The 15505-nt window shown below is 39.7% G+C and overlaps 1 protein-coding gene across 3 annotated transcripts in view; it reads right to left on the bottom strand.

Moving 5' to 3' along the window:
* CRYBG1 (crystallin beta-gamma domain containing 1) overlaps window positions 1-15505 on the bottom strand; it is a 146783-nt gene that overhangs the window by 36816 nt on the left and 94462 nt on the right. For all 3 annotated transcript variants that reach the window (XM_090037365.1, XM_090037369.1, XM_090037371.1), the window contains 6 exons: window positions 10509-11967; window positions 10245-10418; window positions 6854-6901; window positions 6599-6717; window positions 3396-3555; window positions 2271-2410 (listed from right to left, as the gene is read on the bottom strand). In XM_090037365.1, the coding sequence (XP_089893491.1) occupies window positions 2271-2410; window positions 3396-3555; window positions 6599-6717; window positions 6854-6901; window positions 10245-10418; window positions 10509-11967 (2100 nt within the window). The remainder of the gene's footprint in view (window positions 1-2270; window positions 2411-3395; window positions 3556-6598; window positions 6718-6853; window positions 6902-10244; window positions 10419-10508; window positions 11968-15505) is intronic.

Genomic DNA, 15505 nt, shown 5'->3' with positions numbered 1-15505 from the left:
GATTCAAATCACTATCCCAATTTGATTCGGCAACAATTTGGAGATTTGGCCATAGACTATAATGGGGGAATCATTAAAATATCTATAACTTTGTCATTTTTGTGCAGATTCATATGAAAACAGCAGGAATGGTAGCCTCTTCTGAAGGCATGAAGCCTGCCAAGTTACAAGGACATAGGTGCTGGGGTTTCTGTGAAAGTGCACCTCAATATGTTGAAAGCAAAACTGGTATCACTTGTATGTGTTAAGGCAGAGCAGGCTGAATGCAGAATGGATGGTAGCCCCTCATGGGGGCATGAGGCCTGCCAGGTGTTGGGTAAAGTAGTGCAGGGGTTTCTGTGGAAGTGGATCTCAAGGTTCTGAACACTAATAAAAAAGGCAAATAGGTACAGAGTGAGGAGGGTGGCACTCACTTCATCTGCACCTGGAGCTTGAGGAACCCCAGCAGCAGGAGTTTCACCTTCAGGAACACCAGCTGCTCCATCAAACCAGGATCCAAGGCAGACCTACCTCTGACCAGGAAAGTTCCCAGCCAGCCCCAGGCTACATGCAGAAGTCGGCATGTACAGTCCAGAGTTGGCTGTGGACTGTCCAAAACAGGACAGCCCAGGGCTGGCCAAGGAACTGGCCCGGTCAGGGACAGGCCCCAGCGAGCTTCAGGCTGGCCAAGGAACTCTCCCTAGCCCCTGCTTCATGATTGCAGAGTGGGGACTGGGAACTCCCTGCTGCCAGGGCAGGGGGACATTTTCCCTTCCTGGAGTATGGTGGCAGTGCCCGCCCCAGCAACAGGCATCTCCCAGGGGCAGAGAGCAGTCTCCCACACCCTGCTGCCTGGCTGACCAGGAGCAAATTTGTGATCTACACATGCTATTCTGCACAGTAATTACTTGCGAGTAAATTTGCTGCTTGTATTTACAGGTAGCAAATTTACTCGTGATTAGAGCAAATTACTGTGCAGCAAGTGTCTGCACATGTAAATGGTGATGCTTACTCCACAGTAATTTGCTCTAAATCATAAGTAAAGCATCTTATGTAGATGCATCCTGTCAGAAAGAAATCAATTTTTTTTAAGTTTCTTCTCATGATAGGTTTTCCATTTCCCATCCTAGCAGTCATCATCTGCATCTGCTCCAGATTAAGTTGGTCTTCCTTGAACAAGAGTAACCCCAATTGTATACAGGTTGCACCAGGACCTTGCACAGTAGCATGAACACTTGTTTTGCCCCTACATTCTTGATCTAAAAAAAAATAAAATAAAAAATACAGCTTTCTTTACTGCTCATTCTTCTTTTTTATATTTCCTGTGGGCACCCTACTTATTCCTAATTTCTTGCTTGAGGTGTTTATCCATCCAGTTACATTTGCAGCCCCTAGTCTACCTGTTTTTCCTCTCTGCTTAGGATACAAATTCCTGATGATCGTGTACTTTTGACATGAAGAAATTCCACGCCTCCTCCACATTCAAGTCCCTAAGCTCCACTGTCTAGTTGACTTCACTAGCTGGTGCCTGAAGTTTATCAAAATCCACACTCTTGAATTCGTAAAAACCTACAGACCTAGTTTTGCTGATCCTTCTATTTAATTCAAACTGAATCAAGTTCACAAGAACTTGACCAAGATTATTTTATACTACCAGATTTTCTTATTACCAGTCTGGTCTTGCTTCATTATGTGGTATTTCTTTGCCTGGTTTTCTACTTATCTGGAATACTCATTTTGGGAGAACAACTTTGTAGTTTCTCTATTACTACCTAATCATTTAGATGTGCTGTTAGGATCCTGTCCCCAAGCTGACTGCTTGGAGGGACCACAATAGCCAGCAAAAAAAAATTTCACTCTCCCTTGTATCTGCCACCAGTCACACACAATGCCAACCTATTTTAGATTTACATCTCCTTGTAAAGGCTACATGTATTGTGTTCAGTCATTTAAAACTAAGAGATGAAGTAATTCAATTTACTCATTCACAGGACATTATTTCATGTGTTAGAACAATTCTCTGTCATTGAAACAGATAATATCAATATTTCAGTAGTTATACCAAGTCAAGAATATAGTAAATAAGAGTAAATATACTATTTTCATTGTTTAATACTCACATCTAGTGTACCCTTTCATATGACCTTTCAGTGAGTGATCAGGCAGCATGTGACTAGAAGTAAAATATTACCTATAAAGATGCATGTATTTGCATGTCTGGTAGCTATAACCAGCAGTTTTAGGACGAATTCCTTTCATACTAGTAAAGTTACATAAAACTATGTACTTACACGCCCCAAAGTACTTTGATAGAACAAGTCTTCTGTGTTTTGCCAAATATGCCCATTTCCTCAGTGTCATCAAAAAATGAAGTTACAATACCTGACCCTTCTGGTTCTGTATATAAATCAATTCTGCAAACCCTGTAATCCTGAAAAAAAAAAAAAAAAGATTTTATAAAAATGATACCACCACTTTACTGCTGCTCTAAGTTCTTACATAGTTTAAGGAGCTAATCAGTAAATCAGTTTTCAGCATAACCACAGATTATCCACCATTTATCCTCTTTCTGTCTCAGTTACAGCTGTATGGAGGCCTGTAACTGAATGTGGCCAAGATGGAGGCCCAACTTCCACTATGTTTCTCAGTGTATTTTAAATCATCTTTGAAGTTTTATGGAGACACACATTTCCTTCTGTCTTTCCAATGTCCTTTCTTTCTAATTAAATCCTAGCATAACAGTGAATAGGCAACTCTTAGAAACTCTATTCACAAAGAAAAAGTGCCTCCTTCTCCAAATCTTGTCCTGCTTCATATTTATTTGGGTAAACTTGAAAGCCAACGTGTTAATGATAGACTGAAAAGGCATGCAATAAGGTACTCCATCGTGTGCATGAAACCCTCAATCTACATATTCACAGAGACAACTTGTAAATCAGAGTCTATCAGTGCGCATTGAAGTCTGTGTGTGTATAAATTGGATACACACAAAAATGCATGTGCATTTTTGAAAATTTGATTCAATTAACTTCTTTAAAAGACCTATTTGACAATAGGAAAGACCAAATAAAAATAAGCCAATTGTAGTAATGAAGACAGACTTTTATAGAATGTAAAAATACAAAATGCAGATTAAAAGATAAAATCATCAACAAGGCATACATAGCATGTCATGTTTCTACTGTGCTTTGAGAGCTCAAGTCATGACAAATATCAGGGAGTAGGTGTCCTTCCTCTCTTAGCCCTGTAATAGGTATTACCAGAGCTGCTACTATAAAACAACAGAATCAACCAATAAGTTTAAAAATCTCAAGACACGGTTGGTTTATTACTACATCAGTTTCTCAACATTAAATTATTTGTGCCAATAAAGGAAACAATTGGGGAGCCTATATAAAATACATTTCATTACTTGCCTTTACTACGTGTTTTATGGAACCAATCACTGTAGGTTTAGCAGATTTGCATTCCTCTTCTTCTGAGGTATTTTCATCCCACATATTAGTGAGTTCCAATTCTCCTTCCTCCAGAGGAATAGAGGCTCCTTGGAAATTTGGTTGCTCATAGAGAATCCAGCTGAAGAAGAGAGATTTTCCCTTCATGAATTTATTGATGACATTTTAACTAACCATAACTTTCTAGAACATATGGTGTACTTCAACCAACTAATCCGGAAATATATATGATATGCCAAAGTTCACAGAAGATCACCATGGCCTCATCTGACCTTAAAAAAAAAATCTATGCACATGATTAATTAACAGAAGTAGCCACCACACACTTTTTTTTTTTTACACCAATTCTGAACTTAAAAACTTCTGATAAGCCATCTTATTTTAGAGATAGAAGGGATAGAAACCTTATGCTTGCCTACCTCCACAATACTATAAACAGCTTCTCATTACAATTTCACTTATCCCAAACTATAATATAGGCCAGGGGTGAGCAAAATACGGCCCACAGGCTGGATCCAGCCCACAAGGCCCCTAAAAAATTTAGGAAATTAATATTTATTTGCTCTTGGTTCCTGTAAAAAATGACAGGAGACAGGGCCAGTAGGACCCAGGGTAAGCCCTGGTGGGGTCCTGCAACAGCAGGGCCTGCCCGGCCCCAGCCCCCCAGCCAGAAGCCCCAGCAGGGACTTCTGTCCTGGAACCATGTGGCTCCCCAGCTGCACCAGAACCAGAACCTCAGGTGGGGGGAGGAGGGGAAGAAGGGCAGGGGAGGACCCTGGGCAGGGAAGGAGCCCAGGGAAAAGTAGAGTGCGGAGAAAAGTGGCCCCTCCCCCAGAGTGTGGCTGGCACCCCATGCTGCAACCACTCGCAGCCTGTGTGGTGTTGCCTGTGTCTGTTCAGGGCAGCCCCGTGTGGACTGAGAGTGGCTGCAGCAGGAAGTGCTGGCCACGGGGCGGGGGAGGGGCCGCTTTTCCCCTGCTCAGCACCAGCTCCTCCCCTGCCAGTGAGTAGGGGGTCAAAGCTGCACGCTGCCCCCCACCTGTACCATAGGGCTGGCGGGCACTAGGAGTGAGCAGGTGTGGGAGCATGGGCACCGCACCAGTGTCTCAGGGCCAGTACCAGCAGGTCCCAGAGCAGGGTGGCAGGAGTGAGGGTCCCAGCTGGCAGGGGCTCTATGGAGCTGAGCCAGCTCTTCCGTCTCCCTGCTGGTGCAGGCCACCCTGGCTCCACAGAGCCCTGCCAGCCCTGCTCCGCTCTGGGCCCCACCAGTGCTGGCCTTTAGACACTGGTCTGAAGACATTGGGACATTGGTCCCAAGATGGTGACCAGGGGGTGGGGCACCTGTCAAGGGGGGGGGCTACCTATGCGGCCCTCGACAGCTTGCTGAAACTGGGTAAGCAGCCCTCCGCCTGAAATAATTGCCTGCCCTGGGTAAAAAGATCTCATAGGATTTGTTTTTAAATGAAAATTTGAAAAAACATACACTTAAAATGCTAATATTTATATTAGTCTATAATGTCCAGGCAAAGTTGAGGCATATGAATTAAAAATGCTTTTAAATTTAAACAAGTATACACACAAAACCAAGACAGAACAGGAGAAAGAGTTAAGAAAGGAATGGCATTAATTCTGAAATTCTATCCCAGTGAAACTGAAATACTGAAGGAAATAAGTCAAACACTGCTGATATATATACTGTCTTATGTTACTCTTTGATATATTTTAAGATTGAGGGTATGATTTCTTTAAAATCAAAATGTAGTGCTGGAATTCCAGTTTCATCTGAAAATACTGGACAGTAAGAGCACTTTGTATTAGCACAAAACCCTACATTGAACACTGGAATTCTAATAAACCTCTATCATAAGGAGCATTCCAATTCCAAAACTGCTTATGAAAAATAAATTTGATGATAAAATATGATGAAGCAAAAGGAGATGAGATATGAACTTTCTGCCACACACAAACACAAGGTTTATTATGAAGTGTGAGGACAAGGCTAAGCATCTTTGACCATCTGTGGCCAAAGAGAATGTTCATACCCTGAAGTTATTACAAAATGATAATTATTAAAGTATTTGATAAAAGTAATCCAAAAAATTGTTTATATTTTCCCCTAGGACATCAAGTCAGTATCAGATAATCACTGCAGCTGAGGGTGAACAATGAGATTACTTCTGCATCTGTTATATGAAAGGGAATATTACAATGCATTTCAAATGAAAAAAGCAGGACTGGAATCTAAAAAAATTCTGAAGTTTTTATACAAGGTATTTAATCCAACACATGGATCAATTTTCAGGCAAATAAAGCAATGACTAGTACTACAGGTATTGGCAAAAAAGAATCTGAAAAGTTCATATTCATTACTTCAAAAATACCATCAATATTGATCTAGTTAATGGAAAAAACCCTGAATCTTGGCTGTCAGTGGTTTGAAATTTGAAAACCTTTAAAATATACTTGAGTTTTAAATTTCTGCCCATTATTTGGCTTTTGAAGGGGACAAAGATTTATAAAGAGAAACATACACAGAATTTATGATACAAAATGAGATTAGAAGGCAATCATGAGTGGATCTAATGATAAAGTGCTATTGGCCCAATTAAAAATGGACTATCACAGCATGGTCAGACAGAATGAGTAAAAACAAAGTTGCAGCTGAGAGGATGTCCATCTGGCAGGCTGTGGCAAAGTGCAGACACAACCAAATTCGCACAACACATTTTACAGGCAACCCCAGCTTAACGCTGTTTGGCTTTGCACTGTTTCGTTATAACGCTCATTTTAAACTGATCCCCCATTCCACTTAGCGCTCAGCAAGTTTCATTATACCACTCATGGCCACCATTTTGGGTCATCAAAAACTTTTGGCTTTGCTTAACAGTCATTTCACTTAACATTCGTATCAATTAAGAGCGCTAAGTGGGGGTTGCCTGTAGCCACAACTGGTCTACTCAGCTTCTTAACAGGGTAAGTTAGCTTATGTAGAGTTCCATTCTGCAGTGATAAGGATTGATTTCTGAACTTGTTTGGATATCTCTGCCCTACAGTGCAGTCTGCAGAGCAAATATACAAATTAGTTATAGACTGAACCTGTTCCATTGATTCCTAGCCGCACTAAGGAAGGGCACCATAATGTATAGAAAAATCCCTGCTCTTACCATCCTCGGATAACTTTAACTTTAATCACTGGTGACAGCACCCAAGAACTACAATCCAAAATATCATAAAAAACTTCAATATTATTCTCTTGAACATTTGGTTCACTGCATATCACCACCTGCATTTAAAAAATTAAAAAAACAAAAACATAAAAGAGAACGTTATAGTTCACTGTTTCTAATATAACAGGAAACAGTAGTCTGCTAAATAAAACTAAAAAGACAGTGAACAAGAAGTGGAAATATTAACCTTACCTTGCCGGGTCTGGGATTGATTTTATTTTGGCCATTTGCTGAAAAAGCCTGATAGGCAGAGGAGAGGAAAGAAACACAAATATTAATATATTCAATAGCAAGTATAGTTTGTAAGGTTAAAAAAAAAAATGTTTGATTACATTTCTCATTTCTTTTTCTGTAGACTGATGTTGAGTACACTTTGTTCCAATTCAAGTTTCTCTTATGGTGACCACTGTCTTGTTACACATACTAATTCAATTCTGGCTTCATTAAAGCTGGAAAGACTCAGGCAGGCCTGGTACCTGCTAAAATTTTTGCTTGCCAGCTTCCTAGATTTTCCAAAAGTTTCAGGTATCTGAGGATCATTTTGAAAAAACTGGAGCTGTTTTGCATTTAAAAGGTATGTGCTCTAAAATCATAGGGTACCTGGACACGAGCATGGAGGCTGCTCTGATATACTGTAATTACAGTGTGTCAGAGCATACTCGATTAATAGAGTTGGCTGGAGCATGGTAATTATCACACTCCAGCTAGCCTCTGCGTCTCACGAATCAGCATCCCCATGCTTCAAAATGGCGATGGCGGTGCTTTAACTAAAGCTCATTGAATGAGCTTTAGTTCAAGTGCCCCGCCACCATTTTGAACCAGGGAGACACTGATACATGAGACACTGCAGTGTATTAAAGCGTCTATCAGAGCTACTCCAATTAAAGTGCTCCCCCCCACTGCCAGAGCATGTGTAAAAGTGCTCAAAATGTTAAGTAAATGGTCAGTATGTGAAAATATAAAAATAATTCAAAACTAATTTTAAAAAACCATGTACACATATTCGAAAGAGCAGCATATCAAATATACATTTCAGATAATTATACCACCAGTAAGAAAATGTTCATTAAAAAATATTAGTAGGATAACAGAGGGAGCTCAGTAAAAATATGCCAATAGTAACAGCCTCAAATGTGCAAAATTAAAAGCAACAGCTTAAAACTTAGTTTAAATTAAATGATACAAAATATGCCATTTAGTTGCATTTTTCCCACAGAAAAATAAAGCACTGGAAAATTTTCAAAAATGGAAAATTTCCCAAACTCCACATCTCTGGTTCCTGGAAAAAAAAAAAAAGCATTTTAATTTATTTGTATTAGAGAATTTAGGAGCTCTTGTCCTGAGCCTCAACCCCATTAAGCTATGTGCTGTATACATACACAGAACAAAAAGATAGTTCCTGTTCCAAACATCTTATAATCTAAATATACGAAAAGGAACTACAGATGTACAGGCAAAATAAAAGAAAATAGCTTGGCAGTATTAGTCAGAATGATAGGCATTAGTTTCACAACATGAGCAGCCTAACCAGCATTAGTGTTTTGTAAGCATTATCAAGATGTGGATGCAGTCACTACTGGTTTTATAGGTTCTGATTAAATTCCAGTTAGTACTTGCCCCATTTTAAAAATGGTCTCATGGTCATTTATTTTTTTGCTGCCCTGACTTCATTTTTTTCTTCCTGCTGCTTATTACCTTGAGTGTCACAATCAGCTTAGTCACAGAGTATATAAAATATTTCTTCATCTTAAGTGTAACATATAGAGGGGGCCTAAGGTGTGATTAACCAGCTAATCACGCCTTAACTTGTGACCCAGCTGCACGTCCAACCAATTAATGTCATATAAAACAAGCAACAAACTATAAAGTTATTCCACAAAAAACATAACAACTTTGTAGCTTGTACTAATCACGGCATTAACTGAATGTGTGGCCAATGCTCTCGTGTCTGGAAGCCCCATCAGTTGACGGGTTGCCAGCCACAGAGGTGCACCACCCACTGCCAGCCCCGCAGCTGACAAGGCGCATAGTGGTGGCGACACTGTCAGCTGCGAGATCACAGCAGAAGCAGCAGGTCACCATCCCTGCTGCAGGCCCCATGAGGAGGGTTTCAGTGGCACCAGCATTCTCTGACATTGCCTCCGCTGTGAGCACCACAGTCCATGTCACTGCGGGGCTTACAGTGGTGGCAGTGGAGAAAACACTGCTGCTGCTTCAAGCAGCATATGGAATCCGAGTAGATCCCACATGGGAGTAAGTTTCAGGAGTAGAGAAGGATCTGTTTACAGACAAATCAGGGCCCTCAACTTGTCAAAAGTGTTCGTTTGAACTCAAGCCAGGAGCACAACTGGCGAAGGGACAGTAACCAATGAAACATCTTTAATATCCAAGTTTCACAAACATCCTCTTAAAAACTGTCACAGCAGAAACATTCAAAGGAAGAATGCCTTTCCATCTGCCAAGTTAAATCTGAACTTTTGCTTAATTTAATTTGATTCTTACAACATTTTGAAATAAGTCTGGACTCCAATGGGGGGGAAAAACAGCTTTAAAAGTGGAAGACGGTGTTGTCTCCTTCCTTGAGGGGAAGGCAGGAAAGATCTATGCCAGGGACATCAGATAACTATTCAGTTTGAAGAAATGCTTCCTGACTACCTTTTCTTTTCAGTGGGGTCTGCAGGATTGAGAAGAGGCACTACCTTCCGCTGTTCCACCACCTACTGAATACATTTTGTCTATTGTGTAATGGTGAATAACACTTCAAGAACCAAGATCTGTAGCAGCAGGAATAGCTGAAATTGTACAGTATTTATTCATAAATTTAGATAAAAATAATGTGAATATACCATAATGGAGTGAAAAAGAATATCACTACTAAGGAAGTAGCAGGTTTTCCTTTATCGGTTACTTTAACATAGATATAAATAGCTATATCTATAGCTATAGATATCAGTATTTATAGGTAGGTAGGTAGGTATAATCAAATGAATAGTCTGCATGGACGCTACTCAGAACAGACAAAAAGGACTTCAGTCTAAGGTGATTAACGCTTTTCATCTTTTATCCTTATACAGCTTTTAAAGTTTTTTTCAAAATTCTGGCTACTGCCCTTCAAAAAGTAGATGGATGTTAGAAGCAGAAATGGACAGAGACTGTCTTTTTGTTAGTTAGAGAGAATTTTTTGCAACGGAGAATTTCAGTGGAAGAAAAGAAGTACTTATAAGTTGCTAAGAACAGGGGAGCATATAGAAAGCACGCCATTAATTTGCAAGAAAGTTGGAATTAGAACATACTTTGCAAAAAATCATGGCAAAGTGAAGCTTCATACTACTGTGTCTGATGTTTATTTACGGAGTTGTAAGATAAGGACACCTCATAGGACTGTCATCATATCAAGAAGTATTACATACATAGTCTCACTTTTAAAGCCTAAATTTCTATTAAACCATTCTTCAGTCTAAATTCATAATTTATGTATGTCGCTGTTGAGAAGGAAAAATAAATCAGAGAGATGTGTACAGCATGTAGCAAATGTGAAAGGTGAATAACTTTTCAAAGTGACACAGAGTTTTGACATACTCACCTCTATATCCAATGAACCAGAAAGAACACTTTGTTCATACTGGCTAGACCCTAGCCAGCTTGAGAAACTTTTGCCATTGCGTCCATAATTTGGCATTTGTAAGCCCAATTCTTTTTTCACATCATCCATTTGCAAATATTTTTCCATGTAACTTGGAACTTTATCTGAAAGAGACTGAAGTAGAAAATTAAAACATAAAAGGTTATTTGGAAGCCACATTGGGTTTCTTAAGGCTTAATCTTCTGAACTATTTGGTTTTATTACCTCTGACTTTTGAGGAACATTGAATGGTCCAGCAGTGTTCAGCAGTAAAGAAGGAATGCCTGAGGAGTCAGCTGCAAAAGCTGTTATGATGGTATTTGCTGAGGTTGCAGGAGGAATAATCTTTTCTTTAGCTGTTGTTGATAGTAAACTTGAGTAGAGGGAACTTTTTTCCAGATGGGATCTCTTAATTTCACCATCTACGCTATCATTGTTCTCTTTTCCATTTATTTCCTCAACTATTATAGGTTCATTTCTGTTGGATGACTTCAGTGACTGGAAAAGTACACTCTGCTCTGTAGATATACGCTTGGGTCTTACCTTAGCTATAGTTTCTAGACTTTGCATTTTAATTTGTTGGGCTGGGGATAAATCTTGTTTCTTTTCTCTCTTTACTCCCAAACCAAGTGTAAATATATTGGGATCAAATATTTTCTCTAAATTGTCTTCATGGATTGGAGGCATTGCAAAGTAAGGTGCTGGAGATTTGGGAAGCTTGGGCCTTTTTTTCTTCTGTGGTACACAAATTGAACTGTCTAGATTTTTGATAGTTTCAGCAAACTTCTTCATGTCAGTTGGAGAATCAAAAATGCTATCATCAGGAGCAGCAGAACCATTACAAATGCTGTCTGGGCTTTGCTGTATATTGGTAACATTTTGCTCTAAAGTCTGCACGTTATCTAAATTGTCTTTGGTATAGTGTATGTTTGTAGAATCTCCTATTTTCGTCTTTTTGCAATCGTTTTCTATCTTCTGTAATTCTGGTTCCTTGGAAACCAAAACAGACTTTAGAGGATACTTATTACAAGGTGATGAGCTGTCTACTTTTGGCAGCAGTATTGTTTTTTCATTTTGAAGTAATTTTGAGCACACAATTGTTTGGTTATCATCATCTTGGAAGATTTTACTTTCATTGAGAGATTTAGGTTGTAAACTGTCATTATTAATCATAGGAGGTTCTGCATCCGATTGTTTTAATAAGGTAGAACAAGCATCTGCTTTGCTGGTTTGGTTGAAAAGAGATCCAGGAGCTTTTACTTTAAGTTCTGCTACCCTTCCACCCTCCTCATTAGTTGGAGTCCCTGCTTGAGAGCTTTCTTCAAGTTTGACCTTTACTTCTGCAGAGTCTTCTTTAATCTGTGTCCCATTTTCAGAAAACTGCTGGCAACTGTTCTGCTTATTTATTATTTTATCAGGTTGTCCATTTTCTGTGGCTTGCTTTCCAAATTTCAACTTTGCTCTACCAACAAATGTGTTTGATACAACACTGTTTTTTGAAGCAGGGACATCAGTAGGTCGCTGATTCTGATGAGAACATTTATTTTCAAACAGGGAAATTTTGTTGGCAATACTGTTGTTAGTTTTATTAAGTGCTTTTTCAAGAGACTCTTGCTCACTTTCCAAGTTGTCAAGACTCATGGGTGCTTTAAAATGCAATTCTATGTTCTTGGGTTTGGCTGTACTGCAAAAAGCAAAGTGATAGATATGTTGCAAAGCATTACATAAAACTAACATTCCAATTACAAAAAAAAAGAAATAAAGCACCTTCACAACAAAATCTTTCCCTTTTAACAGTACTTAATAGCATTCCTCTTTAACAATTTAAGTTTCAATACTTTAAAAGGACTTGATGAAAAGAAAGGCATGACTGCCAGCAATGCCTACACTGGCTCTATATTGCCATTGAATGTGATGAAAAATAAATAAATCTCATCCATCTAATCCCACTCTGCAACTGGAACTTGTTGCTGCTGCTGCCCTTATAATCTGGACACACAGATCTCAAAAGCAGTGGTGGGGAGCAGTCCCATGGTATCCTTACCACCTCAGATCTGTACCACCTCAGGGTAAATCAGAGTTTATTTTTAAGAAGCATGGAAACAATGTAGACATGCCCTGTGCTAATGGCAGTAAAAAATAATTGAGTATTAGTAGGGACATAGCATCTCACAAACATGCACACAATTTACTATAACCTAGACCACTGGTGTCAAACTGACCCCAGGCTGGATCTGGACCAAAAGGTCTCCTCTTGGGTTGGATTCGCAGGGCTACATTTAGGCAGCGGTGTGGGTCCGAGGTTGGGCAACTGTGCAGAGCTGTATTCAAGCAACTCAGAGCCAAGGGCATGCATTGGTGAGGCAACCCAGAGCTCTGACCAAACATCAGTATGGAGCCAGGGACATGCAGCGGTCCAGACAGACACGACTATAGGTGGCAGCCCCTTGGCTCTGCAGTATTGCCTGAACACAGCTCCCTGCAGCTGCATGCCTCTGGCTCCATGCCACTGCCCAGTGGCACAGAGTCAAGACATGGCACTTCTGGTTACCCACCAGACTACCAGTGGGCTGAATGGAATGGTTCTGCAAGCCAGATCTGGCCCGCAGGCCTTATGTTTGACACCCCTGGTCTAGGAGATCAACACAATAGTGAATCAGTTGACAAGATGCAACAGAGATCCTCAACTTTTTATATCTGTGTCAAAGTTTAAAAGCAAACAAATAGAATTAAATTTTCCTTTTTTAAGCCAGGTACATTTTCAATGTAAAGTGAGCTGGGCTTTACAATAATAAATTTATTACAATATTTCCCTTTTCATCTTGGAGTCCATGTTTCATTCCACACTAATCTTGACAGATAAAAACCAATAAAATCATCATAATTACTATATGTCTAGATAAAAAAAATTCTCCAATTATGAATTCTGTTTGGTAATTTACAATTGCATTTAAAATTGCTAGTCTCTATTTCTAATAGATATAGCCAAACTTTAAAGGCCAAATTATGAGCCACACCTCTGAAGAGCTGCAAGCCGAATGACAAGGGACAGAGCTTTACACCACTTCTTAGACTCCCAAATTCTTGGCTAGCCCAAGACCCATTTCTTAAGGCTTAATCTACACTGAAAAGTTTTGCCACCACAGTTACATTTGGGTACAAGTATGAAAAAAGTATTACCTTCTCACTGGAATTGCTATGACAGGAAAAACTCTGGTGCGAACACAGCTATGTCAACAGAAGATGGTTTTTATTGCTTTGGTTCATGATGTTCAGGAAGACAGTATAGCTATGCCAAGAGAAAGACTCCTTCTAATGGTCTACACTAGAGAACTTTTTTGACATAACAGAGGCTCCACACAGGAAAACCTCCCCAGCGACTGCTCTAGCTTACTAAGAGTTTGGGCAATTCCTTTTGAACCACCTGGAATCTAGAATAGCCAAAGCAGTGAGAGCTTCAGTCACAGCACATCCTTCCCCCAGTCACTCCCACACAAGGATTTCCCAGGGGAATGGCTGCTGGGTAATCAGTCTGTTTTAGGCTCCTTTTGCACAGCAAGAACAGCTAAAAGGGTCAGGATGCAGTAATGAATTGGGGCAAAGACTTTCAAAACTTATCAAAGTGTTAAATAACCCATTACCAGGTCATCAAGGATTCCCCTGTGGTTCAGTGGTAGACTCCTTGTCTACCACACAGGAGACCTGGGTTTGATTCCCAGACATTTATACAACTACAGCCATGGAGGATTCAATCTGATCCTTGGATTCTGTCTCAGTGGATAGGAAGTCTGGGCAGCCTTCACTCCTCCAAAAATTCTTGCCCAGGCATATGCATTAAAGGTCATGCATACACCATGATCCAGGAGGATCAACATTTGCCACTACCAGTTCACCAAGTGGAATTTGTCCTTTAAACCCTATAGGAAGTTACATGCATGCAGTAATGGAAAAACCTTTGCAGCAGCAGGACACTAGCCACCATGGTCTGTCTGCTTTACCTGTGGTAGGTTAGGGTATTATGCCTTGTGGTTGTGTCAGGGCTAACCTTGTAGGTTTGCTAGTAAGTTAGACAACAAATTTTTATAGGATGGTTTGGGGATGATTCTGCCTCACAGGGGGTTGAGCTAGATGACCTCTAGAGGTCCCTTCCAGCCCTACTTTTCTATGATATTCTATGGTAGAGTAGTGTGTAAATAAGCTATATGGACACTAATGACTGTGGGAGATCACAGATAAACTGCCAGAAACAAGCTCTAAAGTCACATGACATCTAAGTTTATACATAAGAATAAGTATTTGTGTGCCAGAAAATTATCTGTCTACATACTGAGCTATTAACTAAATAGTGGGATAGAGCTTTAGTTCTAGAGAAATTCTACACATAAACCTAGAGAGAAACCAACTGAAATAAAACTTCACGCCAAAAAACAAGATACTCAAAAGCAAATATATCCTGCTCAAATACTGCTTTCGGTTTTTGCTGCCATGAGAGAGAGAAAATACTGGGCTACATGGACATGTGATCTCAGTATGGCATTGTTTATACTTTTTTGTTCTTTCTTTGAGTGAAAGGATGAGAGAACAAATCGTATATTACTTACTGAACTATTGGAAGGCCATCAGATACTACAATTATGGGTGGAGCAACAAGAGCAAAAAAAGAAAGAATAAAACTGGAAGCATTAACTATTTTATAAAATATTCCTCTGCTAACACTGAAACTACAACTTTTAAAATTTTAAATCATAACTGTAAGGTACTTATGTTTCATCAATGAAAACTAATTAGCCGGTATAGAAAATAAAATATTTTTAAAAGTACTGACAATTCCCAATTCTTTTTAGGCTGGTCAATTCAGCAGGAGCTAAAGGAAAACATGTACGTTGAAATGTGAACACTATTTTCAGGGAGTTCTTGTCTGTTTTACATTTGTGGGAAGGCTGAAATTCCATAACTCACAGCGCAACATCAGGGAAAAACAACTTTGAGCAAGATTTTTAGATACATTTTTCACTTGTCTTAAGTCAGTGCTCTCCCAGCAACATGGAGGGATGGTGGGCACATGGTTAGGGTTTCACTCTTATAGGTTGTTAAAGGATTCCTCATCTCAATATATTCATCTCCCATACCCTTTCCTGACTGGCTGTTTACTCCCACTACAATACACTTTGGGAAATTAGTGAAGAGATCTTCCTTGCTTCTCTTTCTGCCCCACTAAGTAG

Source organism: Crocodylus siamensis, chromosome 1 (genome assembly GCF_052110815.1).
Source record: "Crocodylus siamensis isolate JL-2025a chromosome 1, ASM5211081v1, whole genome shotgun sequence".
NCBI lineage: Eukaryota > Metazoa > Chordata > Crocodylia > Crocodylidae > Crocodylus > Crocodylus siamensis.
Note: the sequence above shows the minus strand (reverse complement) of the source record. Positions and strands in the feature narration are given on the sequence as shown.